Genomic DNA, 24,358 nt, shown 5'->3' with positions numbered 1-24,358 from the left:
CAGTGGAAAGGCAAAAGGCACATTTCCAGTAGTGACTCCAAGAGTCAGGGTCAGCTAAGCTTAAAAGAAAGGGCTGCAGAAGGTGGGAAGATGTAAGTGTGGAGAAAAAGAGGATGAAGAGTTTGGTGAAAGAGAAAGGAGAGAGGGACGAGGGCTAATTTATCTCTTTCTCCCTGTAAATGCCATGGACAGAGGAGCTGGTGGGCTACAGTCCGTGGGGTCAAATAGTCGGAAATGACTTAAGGACTAAGCATGAGCACCCTGCACCTGGACCACTGACCCTGTCGTTCCTTTGAGCTACTGTTCACGAGGCCTAGCAAGGTCAGAGCAGGGCTGACCACCCTGGTCTCCATCGGTGTCTGCGGGTAATTCAGGTCAGACAAGAGTCAGGCTGCTGAGAAGAAAATGGTAGTAACAAAAAAATATTTATTATTTTTCTAGAAAAAGATGAGGAAAGGAAACTGTGGTCGAAAGAGGGACCCATGAGCAAATGCAATGCTTTTTGTCATGTCTACTTTAAAAAACAAAACCCCTTTGGGCAAAAGAAAACTCGTGAAAGCTAGAACTGCCCTTGGACAGCGAGGTTCAATTCTAACCCAGATTTATAATAACTTTTAAAAGTTCTATCAATTCCACCACATTGTGTGGGAATTACCGCACTTTCTCCCCCCCAACCCCTTAACTTCTGAAAAACCAAACTGGCTCACTCACTCGTATCTGGGTTTAGCTGAGGAAGTAAAATGCGTTTATCATTATCTACCACAGAAAAAGCACACTCAGTTTGCATCTCAAGATTGTCTTCAGTAAAGTCTATTTTGCTTGCAACGGTGGCACAATCCTGCTTTTTCTTCCCTGGGTTCTGTTCTCTGCAGGATAGAGGGGCTGGGAAATGCTCTTGCTTAAGTCTTGCCTTTCCCCTTCTTTGTCTTGGCAGCGCCTGGCCAGCGGAAGCCGCGCAGCTGCAGACAGTCGGCCACGTTGTGCGCGATGTAGTAGAGGTTCAGCATGGCGGCGGGGCTGAGGATGTCCACTTCCGGCTTCTTCTGCTTCTTCCCACGCGACTTGCCCCGGCCTTTCTTCTTCCCTTTAGCAGGCTTTCAAAGACAAGTATATACAACGGGGCAAAAGTTAGTTCTTATAACCTTGAAAATATGTTGAAATATGTTGAAAAAATATAATTTTCAACATTTCCCACCGAACTTAAGGGGAAAAAAAGTTCCTAAAGGGAAAAAAACTGACAACAAAAAACGTTTGTATGAAGCGGTAAGAGAAGTCATATGCAGTCCGATGCAGCGACTGCCTATCAAGCACCGTCCAGAGACCCAACGTGATTTAAGCGCCCAGAGACTGGGAGAGCAAGGCGGAGAAACTGAGGCACAAGACCTATACATTGCGGGCTGTGTCATTCCACGAGAGGGTGAAGTACAGGGAGATAAACCGGGGCGGGGGAGAGAAGGCCAAGGGCCAGAGGGGAATGCGTGTAGGGGGAGGGGAAGGCTGGCACAAAGGAGAATTCTGTGTTCCAGGCTTCCCCAGCGCCTCCCCAAAGATGCCCTCCCAAGAAGAGAAGCGGCCTTCTCCTCTTTACTTTTGTTAAAAACAAAACAAAAAAACTCCCAAAAAACACAAAAAACTAAACTAAAATAAAAGCCCCAACCTATGGCAATTAGTATGTGGGTCTTGTTTGCAGTTTGCTTAGAACAAACCATAAAAAGGCATTAAAAAAAAAAGCAATTGAGAAAATTTGACAATATCAAGTAATTATTAATTCAGTTAGGTCTGAGAGTGGCTTTGGGTCATGGAAGAAAATGTTCACACGTTTCAGACATGCATACTAAAATCTGTAGGCATGAAATGAAGCCTGAGATTTTCTTTTAAAATACTGCACCTTGCCCACCCCCACCCGACCAATAAAACATAGATGAAGCCAAGGTGGCAAAATGCTTACAATTTCTGAATCTGAGATATGACTAGTGATTCATTTTACTATTCTCTTTTTGTGCATGTTTCAGAATTTTCCTAATACTGATTAAATTAAAATGTATTGGCTAATTAGGATCAAATACATATTTTGGCATTTGTTATGTGATACTCTCAACCTCATTAAGCAGTCATGAGGATCAAGGGAGACACGAATCTCAGGCACATAGCAAGTGTCTGACACTAAGCACTTAATAAAGGACGTTGCCATCACTTTTATCATGGCTAATCCTCATGAGTTTCAAGGGAGGGAAGTATATTCGCATCTTAAAAATGGAAAAGCAGAGGCTCGGCAAGGTCACAGTGCAAACCAGCATTCACCAGGCTCGGGAGCAGCGCTCTTGCCATAATCATACTGCCTGGTTAAGGCCCTGTGGGCAAAGAAATGGATACCATCCTAACCTGGGAACAAATGATTCCCTAAGTTTTGCTATAGCCACACGAGGCTGCGAGGAATTCTCTATTCCTATGACCCACCCATACAGAAAATAACAGATGGGAGTATACTACAGAAAAGGTGTCTCTTCTAGGCAAGGGAAAGGAGGAGTGTGTAAGTTATCAAGGATGCCTGCAAGGTCTAAATGTTTGTATAAAATAGACGTCCTGTTCATAGCACCTCACTTTAAAAATGTCCTCACTTAAACAAAGAGAAACATAGTCAATGTGTTTAAAATACATTTTTGTTAAGTGAAATGGAGGATGTTCCTAGATATGAAACGCAGGAATGAAGATGAGACATTATGTTACAACACAGTGGCCTGGCTTCTGTGAGGAAATCCAAATGAAGAGAGACAATATGGAGCCCATATGATAACTGCATCTCCCGATAAAGCATCCTTGTGGGGGATCGGGTGTCCACTGCCGTAAGCTCTTAAGGATTCTGAGTCCTGGCTTTCTTTATGATTTTATACTCTTTTGCATGTCAAACACACTTGACTTACCTGGAATAAGTGCCAAAAAAAAAAAAGTGTGTGTTTTAATCTCTAAAATGGTTTGAGAACTAAGATTCACACAAAAGTTTGACATTTTTATTCAAGGTTCTCATCTTTTTGTAGAAATTGGCAAACTGATTCTAAAATTCATATGGAAATGCAAAGGATATAAGACAGAGGTTTGACATTTTTATTCAAAGTTCTCATCTCTTTGTGGAAGATTCTAAAGTTCATAGGGAAATGCTAAGAGTTTTAAAAAAGAAGAACAAAGTTGAAGGACTAATACTACCTTATTTCTAGAATTATAAAGCTATAGTAGTCAGATGGTATTGGTGTTAAGATAGACAAATAGATTAATAAAGTGCAAACTAGACCCACATGTATATTTAGATAACTGATTCAAATAACTGATTCAACTGATTTTCAACAGAAGTACCAAAGCAGTTCAGTGGAACAAGGATAGAATAATCATTTCTATAAATGCTGCTGGAACAATGAATATCCATGTGCAAAAGAATGAACTTCAATCCATATATGTTCCATATGCAAAAATTAACTCAGAATGGTTCACAGACCTAAAGGCTCAAAATTATAAAACTTACAAAAGAAAATACAGAGAAAAGCCTTTGTGACCTCGGATTAGGCAAAAATTTCCTAGATATGATATCCAATTTGATGTCTGTAAAAGAACAAATGGGTAAATTCACCATCAGAATGAAAACTTATGCCCTTCAAAAGATACTGAAAGGAGAATGAAAAGCAAAGCCACAGACTGGGAGGAAATATTTGCAAATCATATATCTTGAATGTGGTGATGGCCTAATGTCTGTACACCTATGTCAAACTTATCAAACTGTACATTTTGTATATGTACAATCTATTGTGTATCAACTCTAGCTCAATAAATCTGTTAGAAAATTACTATAAAGGAATGAAAATTTTCAGTTCTGAGCTGGTTGGGTTGGTTGACTACAACCCCATGGCTCTTGGCTATTCTGGTCTCAGAACACAGAGCTCTTGACTTAAAACTCTCTGAAATCCTTAATGAAGACCATTTTAGCTTCAAGCCCCACTTGCCTTCCTTCTAGTACCCAAATGCGCCAAGATCTCCCTGCTCCCTCCTCTTCCTGCAGATCTCCAAAGAGGGCCTAATTTGTTTCTTATCTTTGTGCTAGCCTCTGCTCAAATATTACCTCTTCAGAAAAACCTCCCAGACACCATGCCTGTATTCTTTCTACTACTAAGGTGACCATATAATTCATTGCCCAAACCAACACACTTCAACAAGCATTAACTGGGACTGTCCCAGGCAAAGAGGGAGGAAGTACAAATGGCCTCCCAATAACCCTCCCAGCACTGTCACTTCCTATCTCCTTGCCCCAAGCACTCTTTACTATTTAATAATACTTTTTATTTATGTATTTACTTTATGTTTCCCTACCCAGAGGTTTTATCTATGAGTTCGCTTAATTCCCCAGGACCTAGAACAATGTCTGGAACACTGCAGGGATGAATAAAATATGCTGAGTGAATAAAATGCAACTCAGATGCAAGGCAAACAGCTGAGAAAAGAAGAGAAGGAAAGGCAAAGGAGAAAGGGACCAATACAGCCAACTGAATGTAGAATTCCAAAGAACAGCAAGGAGAGATAAGAAAGTTGTCTTAAATGAACAATGCAAAGGCACAGAGGAAAACAACAGAATGGGAAAGACTAGAGAGCTCTTCGAGCAAACTGAAGATACCAAGGGAGCATTTCATGCAAGGATGGCACAATAAAGGACAGAAATGGCAAGGACCTAACAGAAGCAGAAGAGATTAAGAAGAGGTGGCAAGAATCCAGAAGACTGATACAAAAAAGTCTTAATGACCTGGATATACATAATGGTGTGGTCACTCACCTAGAGCCAGACATCCTGGAGTGTGAAGTCAAGTAGGCCTTCGGGAGCATGAGTACGAATAAAGCTAGTGGAGGTGATGGGATTCCAGCTGAGTTATCTCAAATCCTAAAAGAGGATGCTGTTGAAGTGCTGCAACTCAATATGCCAACAAATTTAGAAGACTCATCAATGGCCACAGGACTGGAAAAAGTCAATTTTCATTCCAATCCTAAAGAAGGGCAATGCCAAAAAATGTTCAAACTACCGTACAATTGCACTCATTTTACATGCCAGCAAGGTAATGCTCAAAATCTTTCAAGCTAGGCTTCAACAGTAAATGAATCAAGAACTTCCAGATGTACAAGCTGGATTTAGAAAAGGCAGAGGTACCAGAGATCAAATAGCCAACATCTGCTGGATCATAGAAAAACCAGGGGAATTCCAGAAAAACATCTGCTTCACTGACTATGCTAAAGCCTTTGGCTGTGTGGATCACAAGAAACTGTGGAAAGTTCTTAAAGAGATGGGAATACCAGATCACCTTACCTGCCTCCTAAGAAATCTGTATGCAGGTCAAGAAGCAACAGTTAGAACCTTACATGGAACAAAAGACTGGTTCCAAATAGGGAAAGGAGTACATCAAGGCTGTATATTGTCATCTGGCTTACCTTATATGCAGAGAACATAATGTGAAATGCCAGGCTGGATGAATCACAAGCTGGAATCCAGACTGCCAGGAGAAATATCAACAACCTCAGATATGCAGATATTACCACCGTCATGGCAGAAAGTGAAGAGGAACTAAAGAGCCTCTTAATGAGGATGAAAGAGAAGAGTGAAAAATCTGGCTTAAAATTCAACATTCAAAAAACTAAGATCATGACATCCAGTCCCATCACTTCATAGCAAATAGATGGGAGAAAAGTGGAAACTGTGACAGATTTTATTTTCTCCAAAATCACTGTGGATGGTGACTACAGCCACGAAATTAGAAGACTCCTGCTCCTAGGAAGAAAAGCTATCCTAAACCTAGACAGCATATTAAAAAGCAGTCACTTTTTAACTTGGTCAACAAAGGTCTGTATAGTCAAAGCTATGATTTTTCCAGTATTCATGTAGGGATAAAGAAGGCTAAGGGCTGAAGAAGTGACGCTTTTGAACTGTGGTGCTGGAGAAGACTTTTGAGAGTCCCTTGGACAGCAAGAAGATCTAGGCAGTAAATCCTAAAGGAAATCAACCCTCAATATTCATTGGAAGGTATTGATGCTAAAGTGAAGCTCCAATACTTCGGCCATCTGATGTGATGTGCCCACAAACCGGAAAAGACCTTGATGCTGGGAAAGACTGAGGGCAGGAGAAGGGGGAGAATGGGGCGACAGAGGATGAGATGGTTGGATGGCATCATAGACTCAATGGACATGAGTTTGAGCTAACTCCAGGAGATAGCGAAGGAGAGGGAAGTCTGGTGTGCTGCAGTTCATGAGGGTGGCAAAGTTAGAAACGGCTAAGGGACTGAACAATAACAACAGTCCACAGAAAGAATCCCACTTGGGACCCTAGACGGGGCAGCAGAAGCCAGGTGCCTGACTAGTCGCTCTTGGTATGTACAGGCGCCCTGGGCATCCTCTGGGTGTGAAAGTTGCTCCGCAGAATCAAAGGACTTCAACCAACCAACTCACAAAAAGAGGGCCTGATTCTGCGGTTACAGTCCCCTTCGGCAGGCGCAGACCACCAAGAAAACCCCTCTCCCCCCTCATCTTTACCCAGAGCGCTCAGATCACTGGGCTGGACACCGCCATCCCACGACCCTTGGAGATGAAGGCGCCAATCTCTTGGCGCGGGCAACAAAGCTTAGTAAAGCGTGCCTCTACAAGACAAACGGTACTTAAACCAATTTAAAAAGTGCCTCGGAACCTCGTAGACGTAAGTAGAGTGTATTACCATGGTAATGCGTTCTCAGTTGAGCAGGTGAGTGTGGCAAGGGTTCCCAATCCTGAAAGAAAGACAGAGACCCGAGTTCTCCGCATCTCCTGGGGGCGGCGCCCCCGCGCCCATTCCTGCCGCTCACCGGGCTGCCGCCTCTGCACTCGCCAGCGAACCGCTGCCGGTCCCGGGACCTCGCCGCGTTTGTCTGGGACCGGCTCCCGCGGCGCGGCGCAAGGAGGCCGAGGCGCTCAGGGGAGCCCGGCGGGGCAAGGGGGCCGTCAGCCACCGAGCGGCCGCCACGCCGGACTGCGCACCCGCCGCACGGATGTTCCTGGATGCTCGTCTGCGACAAGTGCGCCTCTCGGGCGCTGGAGAGCCGCGCGCACAAACGTCGGGAAGCGCGCGCCGCGGGGGCGGGGCCGCGCAGTGTTTACCTGTTGCCTGGACACTCGGGCCTGGCGCCCGGCCGTTGGCAGAGTCCGACCCGCCCACCCCGTCCGCGGAGCCCTCGCCCGCCTTCCTGACAGACCCCGCCAGCCCTCCTGGATACGCCGCGTTGGCCGGGCCACTGTCCCTCGAGCGACTCTGGCTAAGGTTGCGCGCGCGTGGAACTCAGGCTCGGCGCAGCGGCGGCTGGCTCCGGGCCACACCCGGCCGGACGGGGCGGGGGTACCGTCTTGGCCTTGGAGTGGGCGTTTTCAGCTGTGAGTGTGAGCTCTGCCACTCACTGACTGACCTTGGAGAAGTTAGCCAAGACTCCAGTACCTTTTTTGGGAAATGAGATAAAAGCCTTTGAGGGCTGAAGTGAAAACAACATGCGGAAATGTCTTAAAAGAGCCTGTAATAATAGAAACATTACAAAATTAAAAAATTTTTCATGATTTATTTTGGCTGTGCTGTGCGCAGGCTTTCTCTAGTTATGGCAAGTGAGGGCTACTCTCTAGTTGCAGTGCTCTGGCTTCCCATTGTGGTGGCTTCTCTCGTTGCAAAGCACAGGCTCTCGGCACTTAGGCTTCAGTAGTCGTGGCACACGGGCGTAATTGCCCCACTGAGATGTAGAATCTTTCCGGACCAGAGATGGAATCCGTGTCCCCTGCATTGGCAGGCGGATTCTTAACCGCTGGAAGAACAGGGAAGTCCTACAAAATAGTTTTTAAAAGAGCCTGAAGAAAGTTCTTATACTGGTTGTGGGATAAAGCAAGAAAGGACCCAGTAGAGGGAGTTCTGCTTCCAACCGTCAGCTCATCCTGACGAGGGAGAATACAGTTTAGGACCAGGAACCTCATTCATTTTAATGACTCATCTCCTTTATTTTTATTCAAGTTATCAGGCATCTATCATGTGCCTGACACGCAGTTTTGGGCCCAGGAATTCAGCCGTAAATGCAACAAAGTTCCTTTTTTCTTGGGTGGGGGGCAGGGAATCATGTGGGGGGGCGTGGCAGACATAAAAATGATAGGTGCAACAGGATGCATTACATTGAGTTTATTAAATTGATGTGATGATGGCTGAGAATTCTTAGACTGGTGGATGGGGAAGGTCTGTCTGAGGTTTAGCTGAGATTTGGACGATGAGTCAGCAGGGGACAGGACATTGCAAGCCCAGGGCAGGAGGAGGAGACTGGACCCAGATGCAGGGGCGGGGTCCTGAAAGGCTCTGCAACCAAGGTCAGGTGTGTTTTTGTTTTCCTTCATATGTTTGATGAACTGGCTTCCAAAGGGCGGGTATTTGTGCACCAAGTTCTCATATATTTCTTTCTCTAATCCTTCATCAGCAAAGCAAACCCAAGTTCCAGCTACTTTTAGGAGACCTGTGCTCTCTCGTCTGCTGGCCCGTCTCTTAATCCCTGGGTTGGGGCAGCTCATACTCTGCTTACAGTCAATGGGTCATCACAACTTTCTCAGGTTAATGTCTACCTGGCTTAGTTTTAGATCTGTTCTAGTCCTGCTTTTCCTGAGTTCCAGACTGGAGGTCTGAAAAAAACAAAACATATAAAGCACAAGAAAGCATGAAAGTGGACAGATGGAACATAAAACGGATGGTCTAGTGACAACTGGTACAACCTCAATGGCAGCACCATTTCCCACTGACCGAAAGAGTCATCAGTCTTTGCAGTGGAGAAAGCGTTAGCACCGACCTGCAGGAGGTGAGGAGGACTGCTGAGGTGTGGGGCTGAAAGGCAGACTTCCTTACAACAAAGAGCACAGGTTGCTGTCAGAGTCAAAGGAAACTGTCATCGACAACATCAGCATTTTTCTTAAATACCAGTCCACTTAAGAATCACTTAATGTTCAGGACTTAAGGTCCATTTGTTCTACAAGAACTGAACAAATCTTCCTGTGTAAACTGGAAGATGATGTTAAATTTAGATAACTATTTAAACTCACATTAGAAAAGCACTAGTTAATTTTATCTGTTTATGAGTACACATCCTTATGTCTTCTTTATAAATAGTAACATTAACTGTGCTGTTCTTAAAAAAAATTGCCAGAAATAAAGTGTGCATTCTTAGAATATTCAAACTTAGAATATTCTGTCACTATCTTTCTTAGAAGTTACATTTAAAAATTCCTATTTCTTCCTTTCTACTCTGGTGGTTTCTTCCTTCCTCCCTCCCTCCTCCCCTTCCTTCCTTCTTTCCCTCTTTTTTTTTTTAATCTCATTAAGTTCAACAGTATAGCACTGCATTCACTTCATCCATTGTAGCCTGAATTTTGAAGAAGAAGTTGTAGAAAAAATAAAATTCTTTGTAGATAATCTCAAGCACTAGGGGCCCAACAGTGAGAACCTTGGACTGCAGTAAGACCAGGTGGGGCAGACTCAGGAAATTATCTAGGGCTGGGGTTGGCAAACTCAGAAAGTAAATGTTTTAGGCTTTTCAGGCCTTGTATCCTCTTTTTCCAACTACTCAACTCTGCTGATATAGAATGAAAGCATTTATAGACAACACATGAACAAATGAGCGTGACTGTGTTCCAATACAATTATTATGGAAACTAAAATTTAATGTCCCAGAATTTTCATGTGACATATTTTTCTTCTATGGATCCCCGCCCCCCCCCCCAAGCATTTAAGAATGTAAAACCCATTCTTAGCTCACAGGTTGTATAAAACTGCCAGTGGGCCAAATTTGGGCTATAGTTCGCTAACCCCTGAGCTAGAGAATTTAAATTTAAATGTTATTCCTGCTGGAGGATTCTTTAATAGGGTGGGAATAACCAGTAATTATTGAATACTCATGTTTAACAAGCATTATTCTAAGCACTACTATATTGATACATTTAATCCTTATAAAGGAAAGTTATGACCAACCTAGACAGCATATTAAAAAGCAAAGACTTTACTTTGCTGACAAAGGTCCATCTAGTCAAGGCTATGGTTTTTCCAGTAGTCATGTATGGATGTAGGAGTTGGACTATAAAGCAAGCTGAGCGCTGAAGAATTGATGCTTTTAAACTGTGGTGTTGGAGAAGACTCTTGAGAGTCCCTTGGACTGCAAGGAGATCCAACCAGTCCATCCTAAAGGAGATCAGTCCTGGGTGTTCACTGGAAGGGCTGATGTTGAAGCTGAAACTCCAATCCTTTGGCCACCTGATGCAAAGAGCTGACTCATTTGAAAAGACTCTGATGCTGGGAAAGATTGAGGGCAGGAGGAGAAGGGGACGACAGAGGATGAGATGGTTGGATGGCATCACTGACTCAATGGACAGGAGTTTGGGTAGGCTCCGGGAGGTGTTGGACAGGGAGGTCTGGCGTGCTGCAGCTCATGGGGTCGCAAAGAGGCGAACACGACTGAGTGACTGAACTGAACTGAATCCTTATAATTCTGGTGAAAGTGGGTAGTATTATTACCCCCCATTTACAGATGGGGAATCTGAGGCATTGGAGAAGGAAATGGCAATCCACTTCAGTATTCTTGCTTGGAGAACTCCGTGGATAAGAGGGGCCTGGCACGCTACAGTCCATGGGGTCACAAAGAGTTGGACCTGACTGAGCGACTAACACTACTACTAATCTGAGGCATAGAGAGATGAAATAACTTTTCACTTACCACACAGCTCATGGAGGCAGAGCCTGGATATTGCAACTCACCAAGTTGGGTGCTGTACCGTCAATCTGAGCCCTTGTGCTGTATGGCCTTTCTGGGTAAATTATCTCACATCTTGCAGCAAAGACATATTTTCACAGGCATCCACATGGAGGATCTTTGTCCTGCTAGCTCCATTAAGCATTTGAACAAAAAGTTACAGAATATTCAAAGTAATGTTTCCATTTGGAGGCAAGGGGACAGATGGTGCTGTCTTATTTAGTAAAAAAGTCACTGTCACCAAAGGTGTTTGGGCAGAGGTGGGATGACTTTTGTACTCTTGCGGTTCCTTTGAAAGGCTTTGGTTATTTTCTTTTCCATTAAATAAAAGTAAAAATTTTAAATCTTGCTTTTTGAAATTTAAGTCTGACTAATTACTAAAGGAGCAAACAGGCTACGCATCCCCCACAGCCCACTCAGACACAATCTCATTCAGCTTACAGGAGCTGAGAGTCTGAATGGCCAGAAGAACTGCTGGTAGCAAATTGTATTTCAGCGGCTGCTGAGTCACTTCAGACGTGTCCGACTCTGTGCGACCCCATAGACGGCAGCCCACCAGGCTCCCCCGTCCCTGGGATTCTCCAGGCAAGAACACTGGAGTGGGTTGCCCTTTCCTTCTCCAATGCATGAAAGTGAAAAGTGAAAGTGAAGTCGCTCAGTCGTGTCTGACCCTCAGCGACCCCATGGACTGCAGCCTTCCAGGCTCCTCCATCCATGGGATTTTCCAGTCAAGAGTACTGGAGTGGGGTGCCATTGCCTTCTCTCTAGCTTTGGCCTATTGCTGTGAGAACTGAGTGAATCTCTTAACCTCATCCCCACCACAACATACACACATGCACACACCCTGTCCTTCCCGTCTATACCTTTTCTTCTAACATTTCTTTTTAAAGTTAACCTCTTTTCTTTTTGGCTGTACCACATATGGGATCTTAGTGACCAGAGGTTGAACCTGTGTTCCCTGTAATGCAAGCTTGGAGTCTTAAGCATTGGCCCTAACATTTCTTAGCTGGAAAATGCTGGAAAGCAGAGTTAAGGAAGAATTATTTAATTATTTGATATATTAAATTTAATCATACAAGAGAATACTGATATAGAAAAATAGATCTCCAGGATAAATAAAAGAAAGAACAGTACATTGTGCTCCTATCTGTGAAAAAAAAAAAAATGTCGATGACAAAGAGATGGATATGGGAATTTTCTGAAAGAATAAAAAATAGAAAAAGATACTGATAGTGATTAATTCTGGGGAACAAGATGAGATCTGGGTTGAGAGATTACATTTTCCACTGTGTACTCTGAAAATTATTTGAATTTTTTACACGTACCTTAATAAAAATACCAACACATAAATGTATTCTTCAGTTTTACACATGTTCCCTCATGTCATATCCTCTACCCAAGGCTAAAATTTTCTTTACTTGAATCTCTTTTGGCTACATCAATAGCTGCAAGTATTTTCTAAATAAAAGTAACTTCCCTGGGTCTTGCATTATACCTCTAATACTGATAGAGTAAATGAACCAATATTGCTATTTGTTAGTGTCTGATGAGTTTCAGTGGGTTGAATGGTGACCCTCTAAAAGGTATGTCCATGTCTTCATTCCTGGAAACTGTGAATATGGCAAAGATGTAAGTAAGGATATTTAGGTGGCTACAGAGCTCATCAACTATAGCATCCAATGAGAGCAAAGTCATGAGTTTGATTGTATAAACCAGTGTCATTTTTGTCCCAAAATCACAGGTGCATTCTTTTTTTTTCTTTTTGGCTGTGCCATGCAGCTTGTGGGATCTTAGTTCCCTGACCAGGGATTGAACCCAGGCTCTGGCAGTGAAAGCATCGAGTCTTAACCAGTGGACTGCCAGGGAATTTGTCACAAGGACATTCTTAATCTCAGCTATTTTTATTGTAAATATGGGTCATCTCAAGAAGGACTAGAGAAAAAAGAATTCTACTTGGAGGGAAAACAGAAAGCACAGAACACTGGTCTTTATATAACAACGATTAATACTTTTCAGGTGGAAGAGCTGGGGATCTATGGACAAGGAAGGTCAAGAAAGCTACACTGAACATATCAGCAAAAAACACTGAAATGGGTGGTTTGAAATATTCATTGGAAAGCTGTTGATATCCTCAAGAAGAATCTCTAGGGAGTTCCCTAGTTGCCTAGTGGTTACAACTCCTGGCTTTCACTTCCATGGCCTGGGTTCAATCCCTGGTTGGGGAACTGAGATCCTGCAAGACAAACAGCACAGTCATTAAAAAAAAAAAAAGCATCTCAGAAAGTCCCACCACCAATCTCAAGGGCAACCTGGGAAGCTGCTGTGACTGGCTACCCATATGTCTGGTTGCAACTGCCTCCCTATAGGTAGTATGCTTCTCTGGTCCAGCGTTAGGCTCATCCACGTCAACTGCTTTCTGTCAGTAGAATATGAGCAATTTGGGCTTTTCTGGTGGCTCAGATGTTAAAGAATCTGCCTGCCATGCAGGAGACCCAGGTTTGATCCCTGGGTTGGGAAGATCCCATGGAGGAGGGACTGGCAATCCACTCCAGTATTCTTGCTTGGAGAATTCCATGGACAGAGGAGACTGGTGGGCTACAGTCCATGGGGTTGCAGAGAGTCAGACATGACTGAACGACTAACACTTCCACTATGAGCAATTTGACCTGTGCCACACCCAAGCAGGAGCTTTAAATGTGCTTGCATGGTATGGTTCGGTCTTTTGCTCCTGTCCTTAACTATGAGAACAGCATGTTCCAGGTAGGGACTATTCCATCAGCCTAGTGCCAGAATAAGACAGCATCTGGAGTAGAGCTAATCCAGAAATTTAACCTGAGTTGAGCAGAGTAGCAGCTACCTGCCAGGACCAATAACGAGAGAAAAAGGTTTGTCAGAAGTCACTGAGATTTTGCAGTTGTTTATATTAGTCTACCTCCAGGCATCCCTTTAATTTTAACTTTCCTTTCTAGATCTAATGTCTTTAAGATTCTCTTGTGTTGAAGAAGTCAAAGACCAATTTCTAACTCCAGTTCAATTCTCTTTTTATTAAAGTGCTTCAGTAGATATATAGTGTTATGAACAATCAACACAAACTTTACTGAAACATTCACAAATAAAAATCTTCTACTTTATAAATCACTGAAATAATGTTCTTCCATGTTGTAACAGTAATCATCATTGATTGATTACTCTGAATTTATTCCTAACCACACACATGTATTCTCAAATTGGGAGATTCAAATCAATTACTGTAACATATGGAACTGGCTTTCAGTACCTGAATGCTAATCCCAGCAAGTCAGTAAACAATGATGTGATTTGAAACTAATCACATATCCTTGGTGCCTCAGTTTTCCCATCTGCACTGAGAATTAATCTTCCCTTAGAGACGATTTATTTAAAGACAGTATGAAATGTTAAAGTTTATTATACATCTATGCCTTAGAAAGCATTCATGTGCATATTTTTAAGAGTAACCTCTGTTCTTGATTAAATACTATATACTGTGTATTCAAAATAAATAGATTGATAATTGCTCTTTCCTTAAAAGTTGTCTTTTCACTTAAATCACATTAAAATCATAAAATAGAGTTCAATAATGATATACTCAGTAAATTTTAATTGCAATGAGGACTGCTGTGCTACTCAGGCAAAATTTACAGACTATTTTAAGTTTCATCCATTACATACTTAACATTCTTCATGATCTCACCAGAAAAAAACAAACAAAAAGAAATCCTGCTACTCTACAGCACAAGGAGGTAAAATCCAAGCTATGATCAGAGTTTTGGTTTAGTTTCTTTGGAAATTATTAGCAACTCTAACATGATTTCCAAGAGAGACTGTGGTTGACAAAGGGTGGAGTAAATAAGCTGATTTTGACGAGACCTCCTGGCACCATAAGAGAGGCCTGGTGCTATCACAAAAAAGATTCAGTAGTGTCCTTATTGCAGGGAGGGGGCATTTAAAGTAAAAAAGCTTGAAACTACAGATGCCATAACTTTGAGGACAGAAGAGAAATAAGATGATCCTGACTGAATCAGAAACTTTCCTAAAAACTGTTTCAGTTGGGAAGCATGTGATTCTGCTGTAAGAGAGAGAAGTTTAAAGAGGTTGGTACATGAACCCTTACATTTTCAAAGAAATGTGTAATACTTTTAGGTAGAAACAGAATTGCTAAATATCCACAGGACACTTTGAAACTGCTAGCAGTAAAAAGCGGGGCCGGGGGACAAAATCACCAATCAAAATAGGAGAAAAAGAAAAATGGTAAGCTGTGATGCTCTTGGTGTTATTTCATTAAAAAATAAATTGATCATGAGCACTAATGGATGTGTCATCTCAATAAATAAAGCCTCCTATAGTTAACTTGTCATTTAAAAATGAACTGGGTGAAAAGGATAATTTTCTGCAATGTACTCAGTCATTTTAAGACTGAAGTGGTTTCAGAAACACATGAAACATCCTTGGAGGAGGCCTGACTGTTTCATATTGGTTTGTGGCAGATCACTCCATGCCGTACATAGACTACACAAAGAAATTTCACATTGAATATAGATCTCTTAAGGAATAAAGAAAAAACACTTTAAATGATATACTTTTCTCTAACATGCAGTATTTATGTAACAGTAAACCATCATCCTTCCCAGAGAAGATGCAGGTGCTCTAAAAATCATCTTAGGGCGAATTTTAGAAAGAGGTGTCAAAATGTTATTTTTTAAAATACGGACTTAATTTTAATGTTAGGTTTGCAAACCCTCTGGTAATCCAGGGTGAGCAAGAAGAAAATGTCCTATTTTATGACCTGCAGTTCCTATTACCTATGATGAATGCTATAAGTCAAATGCCATAACAAACTTATTCCTACTCTTGGGGCCAGTAGAGGCTAGCCTGGTTCTAGGCAAGACTAAAGGAGGGAGAGGTCCCACATAAGAGCCTGGCCAGGACTGATCCAGTAGGAGATTTCAAGGGCAGCTGGGCACCCAAGTGACCCCAGGGCAAGGAAATCAATTTTTTTTTTAATCACCCAGGATCCTAGCCTTCTACTATCTCCAGGCCTAACTGCCCCCAGAACAGTCCTGAACCACGCTGAGTGTCCTAAGGCTAAGCCAGCTCTACCCTGAACAAGCACTCCCAGGGCTGGAAACAAAGGCTGAGTGGGCAGGGTTGGCAGAGCACCGTTTATTGGAGCCAACCCCCACCTATCAGATGCTTGTTGACAAGAGCTCAGTCAGTGATTCTGGAGCAGCTCCTCCCAACAGATGGGCTGTGAAAACACCTCTCTCTCCAGCCAGAGCTCATAGGAATAGTGGAAATCCTCAGGCAGATCCAACCTCTGCCCCAGCACACTCTGCAAGCAGTTATCCACAGGTGAAAACTCAGAGTCCTGGGGTCTGTCATATCGGCGGCTGTTAAAAGCTTCAATGTTGGCCCTCAAGGTGCATTCTTCCGCTTGGAAGTCCCATGGCCTGGCATCGATGTCTGTGTTGGGAAGATTAGAAAGAAAAAGATGTATACAACTCAGGACACTCCTCATCTTAGCACAGAGCATGGTCTATGGGACACCAATAATGGAACAGCTCAGAGTTCCCTTTTTTGCAAAGAGCAATGTACAGTCAGTACATAACATGCTGCTGGTCAGGTTTAAAAAATACATGCCCATGTACATATGTTTATACATGTAGAGACTATTTTTGGAAGCATCTAGAAACTGGCTAACAGTGATAATCACTGAGAGGGAAATGAGGGCCCTGAGGGAAATAAACTTCTTTTTATTGTATTTCCTTTTCATTATTTCATTCTGTTACTAATTATATATATTCTCCCAAAATAGCAACTCAATTCCCTCTATTGAACTTTCCTTGGGAATGGAAGTTACCCATTTGAAAGAAATCACAGTTTTCAAGGAATGGTAAGAGGCAGGAAGGGGTACAAGGAGAATCAGCATGGACTAACTACTAAAGACTTTCCTGACTCCCTGGATCCACCTCCCCCCAACCCTGTGCATGATAAATCCATATGCAGCTTATGTTAATATTATGAGGTGAAGTCTTCCAAGAAAGTTAAAGCAGAAAACAATCTGCTTTGCTTCTGTTTACCCCATTTAGACGTTTATTTCAGGGCCAGAGGTATGTTTTTCCCAGATTTTTTAACGTCTCGCACTCAACAGGTGCAGCTTGGGTTTGGGCTCATGATGGCAGCAGTGACAGATTGCCATCTGCAAGATAAAACATGCCCATGTTTTAAAACCTAGAAGAACTTAGGGTTAGGCTTCCCTGGGTAAAGAGTCTGCCTGCAATGCAAGAGACCCGGGTTCAATCCCTGGGTTGGGAAGATCCCTTGGAGAAGGAAATGGCAACCCACTGCAGTATTCCTGCCTGCAGGATCCCCATGGACAGCGGAACCTGGCAGGCTACAGTCCATGGGGTCTCAAAGAGTCAGACATGACTGAGCGACTTCACTTTTACTTTCTTTCACCTCACAAGAACTTAAACAGTTAATTGTGCTTTAGGTCTTAGAGAAGTTGCATACTGGCTTATTATCTGCTAATCATATGGTTCCCTTAGTTCTCTGCACTCTATTTACAGCAGCATCCTCTATATTCAAAAGAAAGTGAAGTTGCTCAGTCGTGTCCGACTCTTTGCGACCCCATGGACTGTAGTCTACCAGGGTCCTCCATCCATGGAATTTTCCAGGCAAGAGTACTGGAGTGGGTTGCCATTTCCTTCTCCAGGGTATCTTCCCAACTCAGGGATCAAACCTGGGTCTCCCACAATGCAGGCAGACACTTTACCATCTAAGCCACCAGGGAAGCCCCATCCTCTATCTTCAGGCAGGTGACAAATCCCAGCAAAGACAAATCATTAGTCATCTAACCAATAACTCTTCAACACAATTATGCAAATGATGGCCAAATCCCACTACAGCTCTTCAAAATAAATTCTTCCAACTCTGGTAAGCCTATAATATCTTGGTAGGTCAATCAGAAATATAATGTCTCCTGATACAATATGTGATATGTGATACAATATGCAGTTCACTATAGTATAACACATTACCTAGACTGTACTATAGCTAAAAAGATTTAAGTTGAATTAATCAAACCTTTAGATCTACCTTTTAGCCTACAGATAATGCCAGAGATAGAGAAACAAGGTAAATGAAACCACAAAGAAGCAAGCAGACAAGTCCAGAAGGTGGATATTCTGTAGAAGAGCTGGTCTAGTTCTTCAGTTTTGTCAGTGTTATGGAAAAAAAAAAACAACCCTGCTAGATTCAAAACAAATAAATGGACATAACAATCAGATAAAACTTGTGGTCCTGGGCTAGATTATGACTTGGAAAAAAAAGGCTTTAAAGAACATTTTGGGACAACTGGGAAATTCTGAACATGGACTTGATTATTAGATAAAATGAACATATATTGATATGGAAAGAGATAATGTTAACTAAAAAGAGAAGATTATAAAATAGCATATACAATTTGCTTTCATTTAAATAAAACCTATACATATATGTAGAAGAAAAAGTCTGTAAGAATATATGATAAGATTTCTGTTTCAATCTTTGAGTGGTACAAATGTGGCATAAATATGATAATACAGTAAAGTGTTTGCTTCCTTGTTTTTTCTAACTGCTTTGTAATAATTAAAGGTTATTTTAATTTTATGGCTTCCCTGGTGGGTCAGACATGTAACGTAGGAGACCCACGTTCAATCCGTGGGTCAGGAAGATCCTCTGGAGAAGGAAATGGCAACTCACTCCAGTATTCTTGCCTGGAGAATTCCATGGATAGAGGAGCCTGGTGGGCTACAGTCCATGGGGTCACAAAGAATTTTTTAATCTTAAAAACCTCTCAGAGAAACCTGTCACTTAAAGGAACATTTTGAAAAGGGGTAATTATCCCTCAAGTGACTTGTTTTATAATAATGAATTACCATAGCTTACATGGAATAGGGTACATGGCAGTGCCTTATTACTGTTTGTTATAGCAGCACCTGACTACAGTCACATATTTTCTCATCTAAAATATGTTAACAGTTCATACCAAAAGAGTAGAGAGGTCTAATTAGCTTTGTTTAAACCCCGGGCCACTCCCAGAGGCCAAAAGCTCTGAGAATACTCACCATTCCCGTAAGCCCAGTCATCATTCATGCGGTGACGTACTTTCTGATAAATGGCTGACATGGTTTTCATGTTGCTTTTCCTCCACTGGCGCCCCAGGTACTTGGTCTGTATTTTCAGCAGCTTCAGCACATAAAGTTGCAGCATGGCCTGTTTGACCTTGAGGGCCCGCTTTAAGATTGGAGCAGATTTAAATACTACCAGCATCTGTCCATTTAAAGAGGGGTAAGGATGAAGAAGATAGATAAGGATCTAATGTTTCCTGGAATTTCCAACTCACAGATAAATTAAGCCAAACCTGGCTAACCTCAGACTACCGTGGGGAGCTTTGGGAAACCTATAGTCCAGGCTCCATTTAGACTTAGTCTTTAAGAAAAGAAAGGAAGCACTCCATTTACATTTCACAATTCAAAATATCTAATATGCAAAGTGTCAAAAAATTTTGTCAGCCACACATGCCATTTCTACAGTTACCAGTGTATGTTCTGGAGGTAATTGTATATATGTGTGCATTACTTTTATTAACAAAAATGATAGCAAATACATACCCTTTCACACTGTTCCATACCTTGATTTTTACTTAACAATATAACTTGAAAATTATTCCAAAGCAGTATAGAACTGTCTCATTCTTTTTAATGGTTGTATTTACATTCTACTGTAATGATGTACCATAAATTATTTAACCAGTTGGTATTAATGAACATTTATGTTGCTTCCAATCTTTGATGATTACAAATAATGCTGCAGGGAGTAATCTTAGACTTGTATCATGACTATAATGCGTGATTATAATCCAAAAAACAATACTAACTTCCTTACCAGAGCTGCCCTGAGGGAGGGTCCATATTCTGTTCCCCGAAAGAAATGGATTGGGAAATAATTATAAAATAAGTGCCTAGAATTAGGAGGCTCCAAGTCTTATGGAGCATTCAGTGTCTGTCTATAGAGCTCACAAAGCAGGAAGTCCATATTTATTAAAAATTTAAAAAATCCAGTTAGTGGACACCATGATCTGAAGTCCTACTCACCATGGTTCTCGAATGCTTCCATTTGGTCAGTTTATTGAGCAGCCTCAGGAGATTGATGCAGGAAAAGAGGTTTCTCCAGCAGAACTGGTTGTTGTCTCCAGCTTCCTGTAATAAGGCATGTCCATCATTATCTCATGGGGCTTTCCTGGTGGCTCAGATGGTAAAGAATCTGCCTGCAATGCAGGAGATCCAGGTTCACTCCCTGGGTCGGGAAGATCCCCTAGAGAAGGGAATGACAACCCACTCCAGTATTCTTGCCTGGAGAATTCATGGACAGAGGAGCCTGGCAGGCTACAGTTCATGGGGTTGTAAAGTCAAACACAACTGAGCAACTAAGACTGAGAGAGCATTATCTCAACCCTTCACAGATCATAGCCTTGTTGTGGCGAAGGGGCTTGCATAACTCAATGAAGCTATGAGCCATGCCCACGCAGGGCCACCCAAAACAAACGGGTCACAGTGGAGAGTTCTGACAAAACGTGGTCCAATGGAGAAGGGAATGGCAAGCCACTCCAGTATTCTTGTGGTGAGAATCCCATGAACAGTATGAAAAGGCAAAAAGATATGAGACCTAGGAAGATGAGCCTCCCCAGGTTGGAAGGTGTCCAACATGTTAAGGGGAAGAGCAGAGGGCAATTACTAATAGCTCCAGAAAGAATGAAGCATCTGGGCCAACATAGAAACGACCCTTAGTTGTGGATGTGTCTGGTGGCGAAAGTAAAGTCTGATGCTGTAAAGAACAATATTGCATTAGGAACCTGGAATGTTAGGTCCATGAATCAAGGTAAATTGCATATGGTCAAGCAGGAGACGGTGAGAGTGAACATCAACATTATAGGAATCAGTGAACTAAAATGGACAGGAATGGATGAATTTAATTTGGATGACCATTACATCTACTACTGTGGGCAAGAATCCCTTAAAAGAAATAGAGTAGTCCTCATAGTCAACAAAAGAGTCCAAAATGCAGTACTTGGGTGCAATCTCAAAAATGACAGAATGATCTTGGTTCGTTTCCAAGGTAAACCATTCAACATCACAGTAATCTAAGTCTATGCCACAACTACTAATGCTGAAGAAGCTGAAGTTGAATGGTTCTGTGAAGACCTACAAGACCTTCTAGAACTAATACCAAAAAAAAGATGTCCTTTTCATCATAGGGGATTGCAATGCAAAAGTAGGAAGTCAAGCAGTATCTGGAGTAATAGGCAAGCTTTTGGCCTTGGAGTACAAAATGAAGCAGAGCAAAGGCTAAAACAGTTTTGTCAAGAGACACACTGGCCATAGCAAATATCCTCTTCCAACAACACAAGAGACGACTCTACACATGGACATCACCAGATGGTCAACACAGAAATCAGATTGATTATATTCTTCAAAGCTGAAGATGGAGAAGCTCTATACAGTAAGCAAAAACAAGACCTTGAGCTGACTGTGGCTCAGATCATCAGCTCCTTACTGCAAAATTCAGGCTTAAATTGAAGAAAGTAGGGAAAAACCAATGGGCCATTCAGGTATGATCTAAATCAAATCCCTTGTGATTATACAGTAGAGGTGATGAATAGATTTAGGGGTTGGATCTGGTAGAAAAAGTGCCTGAAGAACTATGGAGAGAGGTTCTTAACATTGTACAGGAGGCAGTGACCAAAACTATCCCAAAGAAAAAGAAATTCAAGAAGGCAAAGTGGTTGTCTGAGGGGGCTTTACAAATAGCTGAAGAAAGAAGAGAAGTGAAAAGCAAAGGAGAAAGGGAAAGATATACCTATCTGAATGCAGAGTTCCAGAGATTAGCAAGGAGAGATAAGAAGACCTTCTTAAATGAATAATGCAAAGACCTAGAGGAAAACAACAGAATGGGAAAGACTAGCGAGCTCTTCAGGAAAACTTGAGCTATCGAGGGAACATTTCATGCAAGGATGAGCACGATAAAAGGAAATAAATGGTAAGGACCTAAGAGAAGCAAAAGGAATTAAGAAGAGGTGGTCAAAAAACACAGAGGAACTACACAAAAAAGGTCTTAATTACCTGGATAACCACAATGGTGTGCCTAGAGCCAGACATCCTGGAGCCTAAAGTCAAGTGGGCCTTAGGAAGCATTAATACGAACAAAGTAAGTGGAGGTGATAGAATTCCACCTGAGTTATTTCAAATCCTAAAGATGATGCCTTGTCATGTTCGTGACATTGTACAGGAGACAGGGATCAAGACCATCCCCAGTCTGGGGAGGCCTTACAAATAGCTGTGAAAAGAAGAGAAGTGAAAAGCAAAGGAGAAAAGGAAAGATATAAGCATCTGAATGCAGAGTTCCAAAGAATAGCAAGAAGAGATAAGAAAGCCTTCCTCAGCGATCAATGCAAAGAAATAGAGGAAAACAACAGAATGGGAAAGACTAGAGATCTCTTCAAAAAAATTAGAGATACCAAAGGAACATTTCATGCAAAGATGGGCTCGATAAAGGACAGAAATGGTATGGACCTAACAGAAGCAGAAGATATTAAGAAGAGGTGGCAAGAATATACAGAAGAACTGTACAAAAAAGATCTTCACGACCCAGATAATCATGATGGTGTGATCACTCATCTAGAGCCAGATATCCTGGAATGTGAAGTCAAGTGGGCCTTAGAAAGCATCACTACGAACAAAGCTAGTGGAGGTGATGGAATTCCAGTGGAGCTATTTCACATCCTGAAAGATGATGCTGTGAAAGTGCTGCACTCAATATGCCAGCAAATTTGGAAAACTCAGCAGTGGCCACAGGACTGGAAAAGGTCAGTTTTCATTCTAAGCTCAAAGAAAGGCAATGCCAAAGAATGCTCCAACTACCGCACAATTGCACTCATCTCACACACTAGTAAAGTAATGCTCAAAATTCTCCAAGCCAGGCTTCAGCAATACGTGAACCATGAACTTCCAGATGTTCAAGCTGGTTTTAGCAAAGGCAGAGGAACCAGAGACCAAATTGCCAACATCCGCTGGATCATGGAAAAAGCAAGAGAGTTCCAGAAAAACATCTATTTCTGCTTTATTGACTATGCCAAAACCTTTGACTGTGTGGATCACTACAAACTGTGGAAAATTATGAAAGAGATGGGAATACCAGACCACCTGACCTGCTGCTTGAGAAATTTGTATGCAGGTCAGGAAGCAACAGTTAGAACTGGACATGGAACAACAGACTGGTTCCAAATAGGAAAAGGAGTATGTCAAGGCTGTATATTGTCACCCTGCTTACTTAACTTATATGCACAGTACATCATGAGAAACTCTGGGCTGGAAGAAACACAAGCTGGAATCAAGACTGCCAGGAGAAATATCAATAACCTCAGATATGCAGATGACACCACCCTTATGGCAGAAAGTGAAGAGGAACTAAAAAGCCTCTTGATGAAGGTGAAAGAGGAGAGTGAAAATGTTGGCTTAAAACTCAACATTCAGAAAACAAAGATCATGGCATCTGGTCCCATTACTTCATGGGAAATAGATGGGGAAACAGTGGAAACAGTGGTTGACTTTATTTTTTTTGGTTCCAAAATCACTGCAGAGGGTGACTGCAGCCATGAAATTAAAAGACTCTTACTCCTTGGAAGAAAAGTTATGACCAACCTAGATAGCATATTGAAAAGCAGAGACATTAATTTGCCAACAAAGGTCCGTCTAGTCAAGGCTATGGTTTTTCCAGTGGTCATGTATGGATGTGAGAGTTGGACTGTGAAGAAAGCTGAGCACCGAAGAATTGATACTTTTGAACTGTGGTGTTGGAGAAGACTCTTGAGAGTCCCTTGGACTGCAAGGAGATCCAACCAGTCCACTCTGAAGGAGATCAGCCCTGGGATTTCTTTGGAAGGAATGACGCTAAAGCTGAAACTCCAGTACTTTGGCCACCTCATGTGAAGAGTTGACTCATTGGAAAAGACTCTGATGCTGGGAGGGATTGGAGGCAGGAGGAGAAGGGGACGACAGAGGATGAGATGGCTGGATGGCATCACTGACTCGATGGATGTGAGTCTGAGTGAACTCCGGGAGTTGGTGATGGACAGGGAGGCCTGGCGTGCTGTGATTCATGGGGTCGCAAAGAGTCGGACACGACTGAGCGACTGAACTGAACTGAAAGATGATTCTGTTAAAGTGCTGCACTCAATATATCAGCAAATTTGGAAAATTCATCAATGGTCACAAGACTGGAAAAGGTCAGTTTTCATTCCAATCCTAAAGAAGGGCAATGCCAAAAAATGTTCAAACTATCATACAATTGCTTTCATTTTGAATGCCAGGAAGGTTATGCTAAAAATCTTTCAAGCTAGGCTTCAGCAGTATGTGAACTAGAACGTCTAGATGTACAAACTGGGTTTAGAAAAGGCAGAGATACCAAAGCTCAAATTGCCAACATCCACTACAACACAG

At 42.2% G+C, this 24,358-nt stretch overlaps 2 protein-coding genes across 5 annotated transcripts in view; both read right to left on the bottom strand.

The window, feature by feature from the left end:
* Window positions 1–406: 406 nt before the first annotated feature.
* On the bottom strand, window positions 407–7,306 carry SMKR1 (small lysine rich protein 1). 3 transcript variants are annotated; one of them, XM_055589523.1, is made up of 3 exons: window positions 7,150–7,306; window positions 6,731–6,782; window positions 407–1,094 (listed from the first exon to the last, which is right to left on the bottom strand). In XM_055589523.1, exons 2-3 carry the CDS (start codon window positions 6,731–6,733, stop codon window positions 900–902), a joined length of 198 nt encoding a protein of 65 aa, XP_055445498.1. In that variant the 5' UTR covers window positions 6,734–6,782; window positions 7,150–7,306; the 3' UTR covers window positions 407–899. The 3 variants fall into 3 exon arrangements, 2 of the variants coding, with proteins under 2 accessions (XP_055445498.1, XP_055445499.1); XM_055589524.1 differs by lacking the exon at window positions 7,150–7,306 and adding an exon at window positions 6,858–6,876; XR_008717471.1 differs by lacking the exon at window positions 7,150–7,306 and adding an exon at window positions 4,811–4,915 and having other exon boundaries at window positions 966–1,094; window positions 6,731–7,000.
* A 6,520-nt stretch (window positions 7,307–13,826) lies between these two features.
* The window catches only part of STRIP2 (striatin interacting protein 2), a 50,020-nt gene continuing 39,488 nt past the window's right edge, over window positions 13,827–24,358 (bottom strand). For both annotated transcript variants that reach the window (XM_055590892.1, XM_055590893.1), the window contains exons 19-21: window positions 19,958–20,062; window positions 18,929–19,133; window positions 13,827–16,283 (exon numbers count right to left, since the gene is read on the bottom strand). In XM_055590892.1, coding sequence (XP_055446867.1) covers window positions 16,033–16,283; window positions 18,929–19,133; window positions 19,958–20,062 — 561 coding nt within the window. In that variant the 3' untranslated portion in view covers window positions 13,827–16,032. The remainder of the gene's footprint in view (window positions 16,284–18,928; window positions 19,134–19,957; window positions 20,063–24,358) is intronic.

Source organism: Bubalus kerabau, chromosome 8 (assembly GCF_029407905.1).
Source record: "Bubalus kerabau isolate K-KA32 ecotype Philippines breed swamp buffalo chromosome 8, PCC_UOA_SB_1v2, whole genome shotgun sequence".
NCBI lineage: Eukaryota > Metazoa > Chordata > Mammalia > Artiodactyla > Bovidae > Bubalus > Bubalus kerabau.
This window is presented reverse-complemented; position numbering and strand designations above follow the sequence as displayed.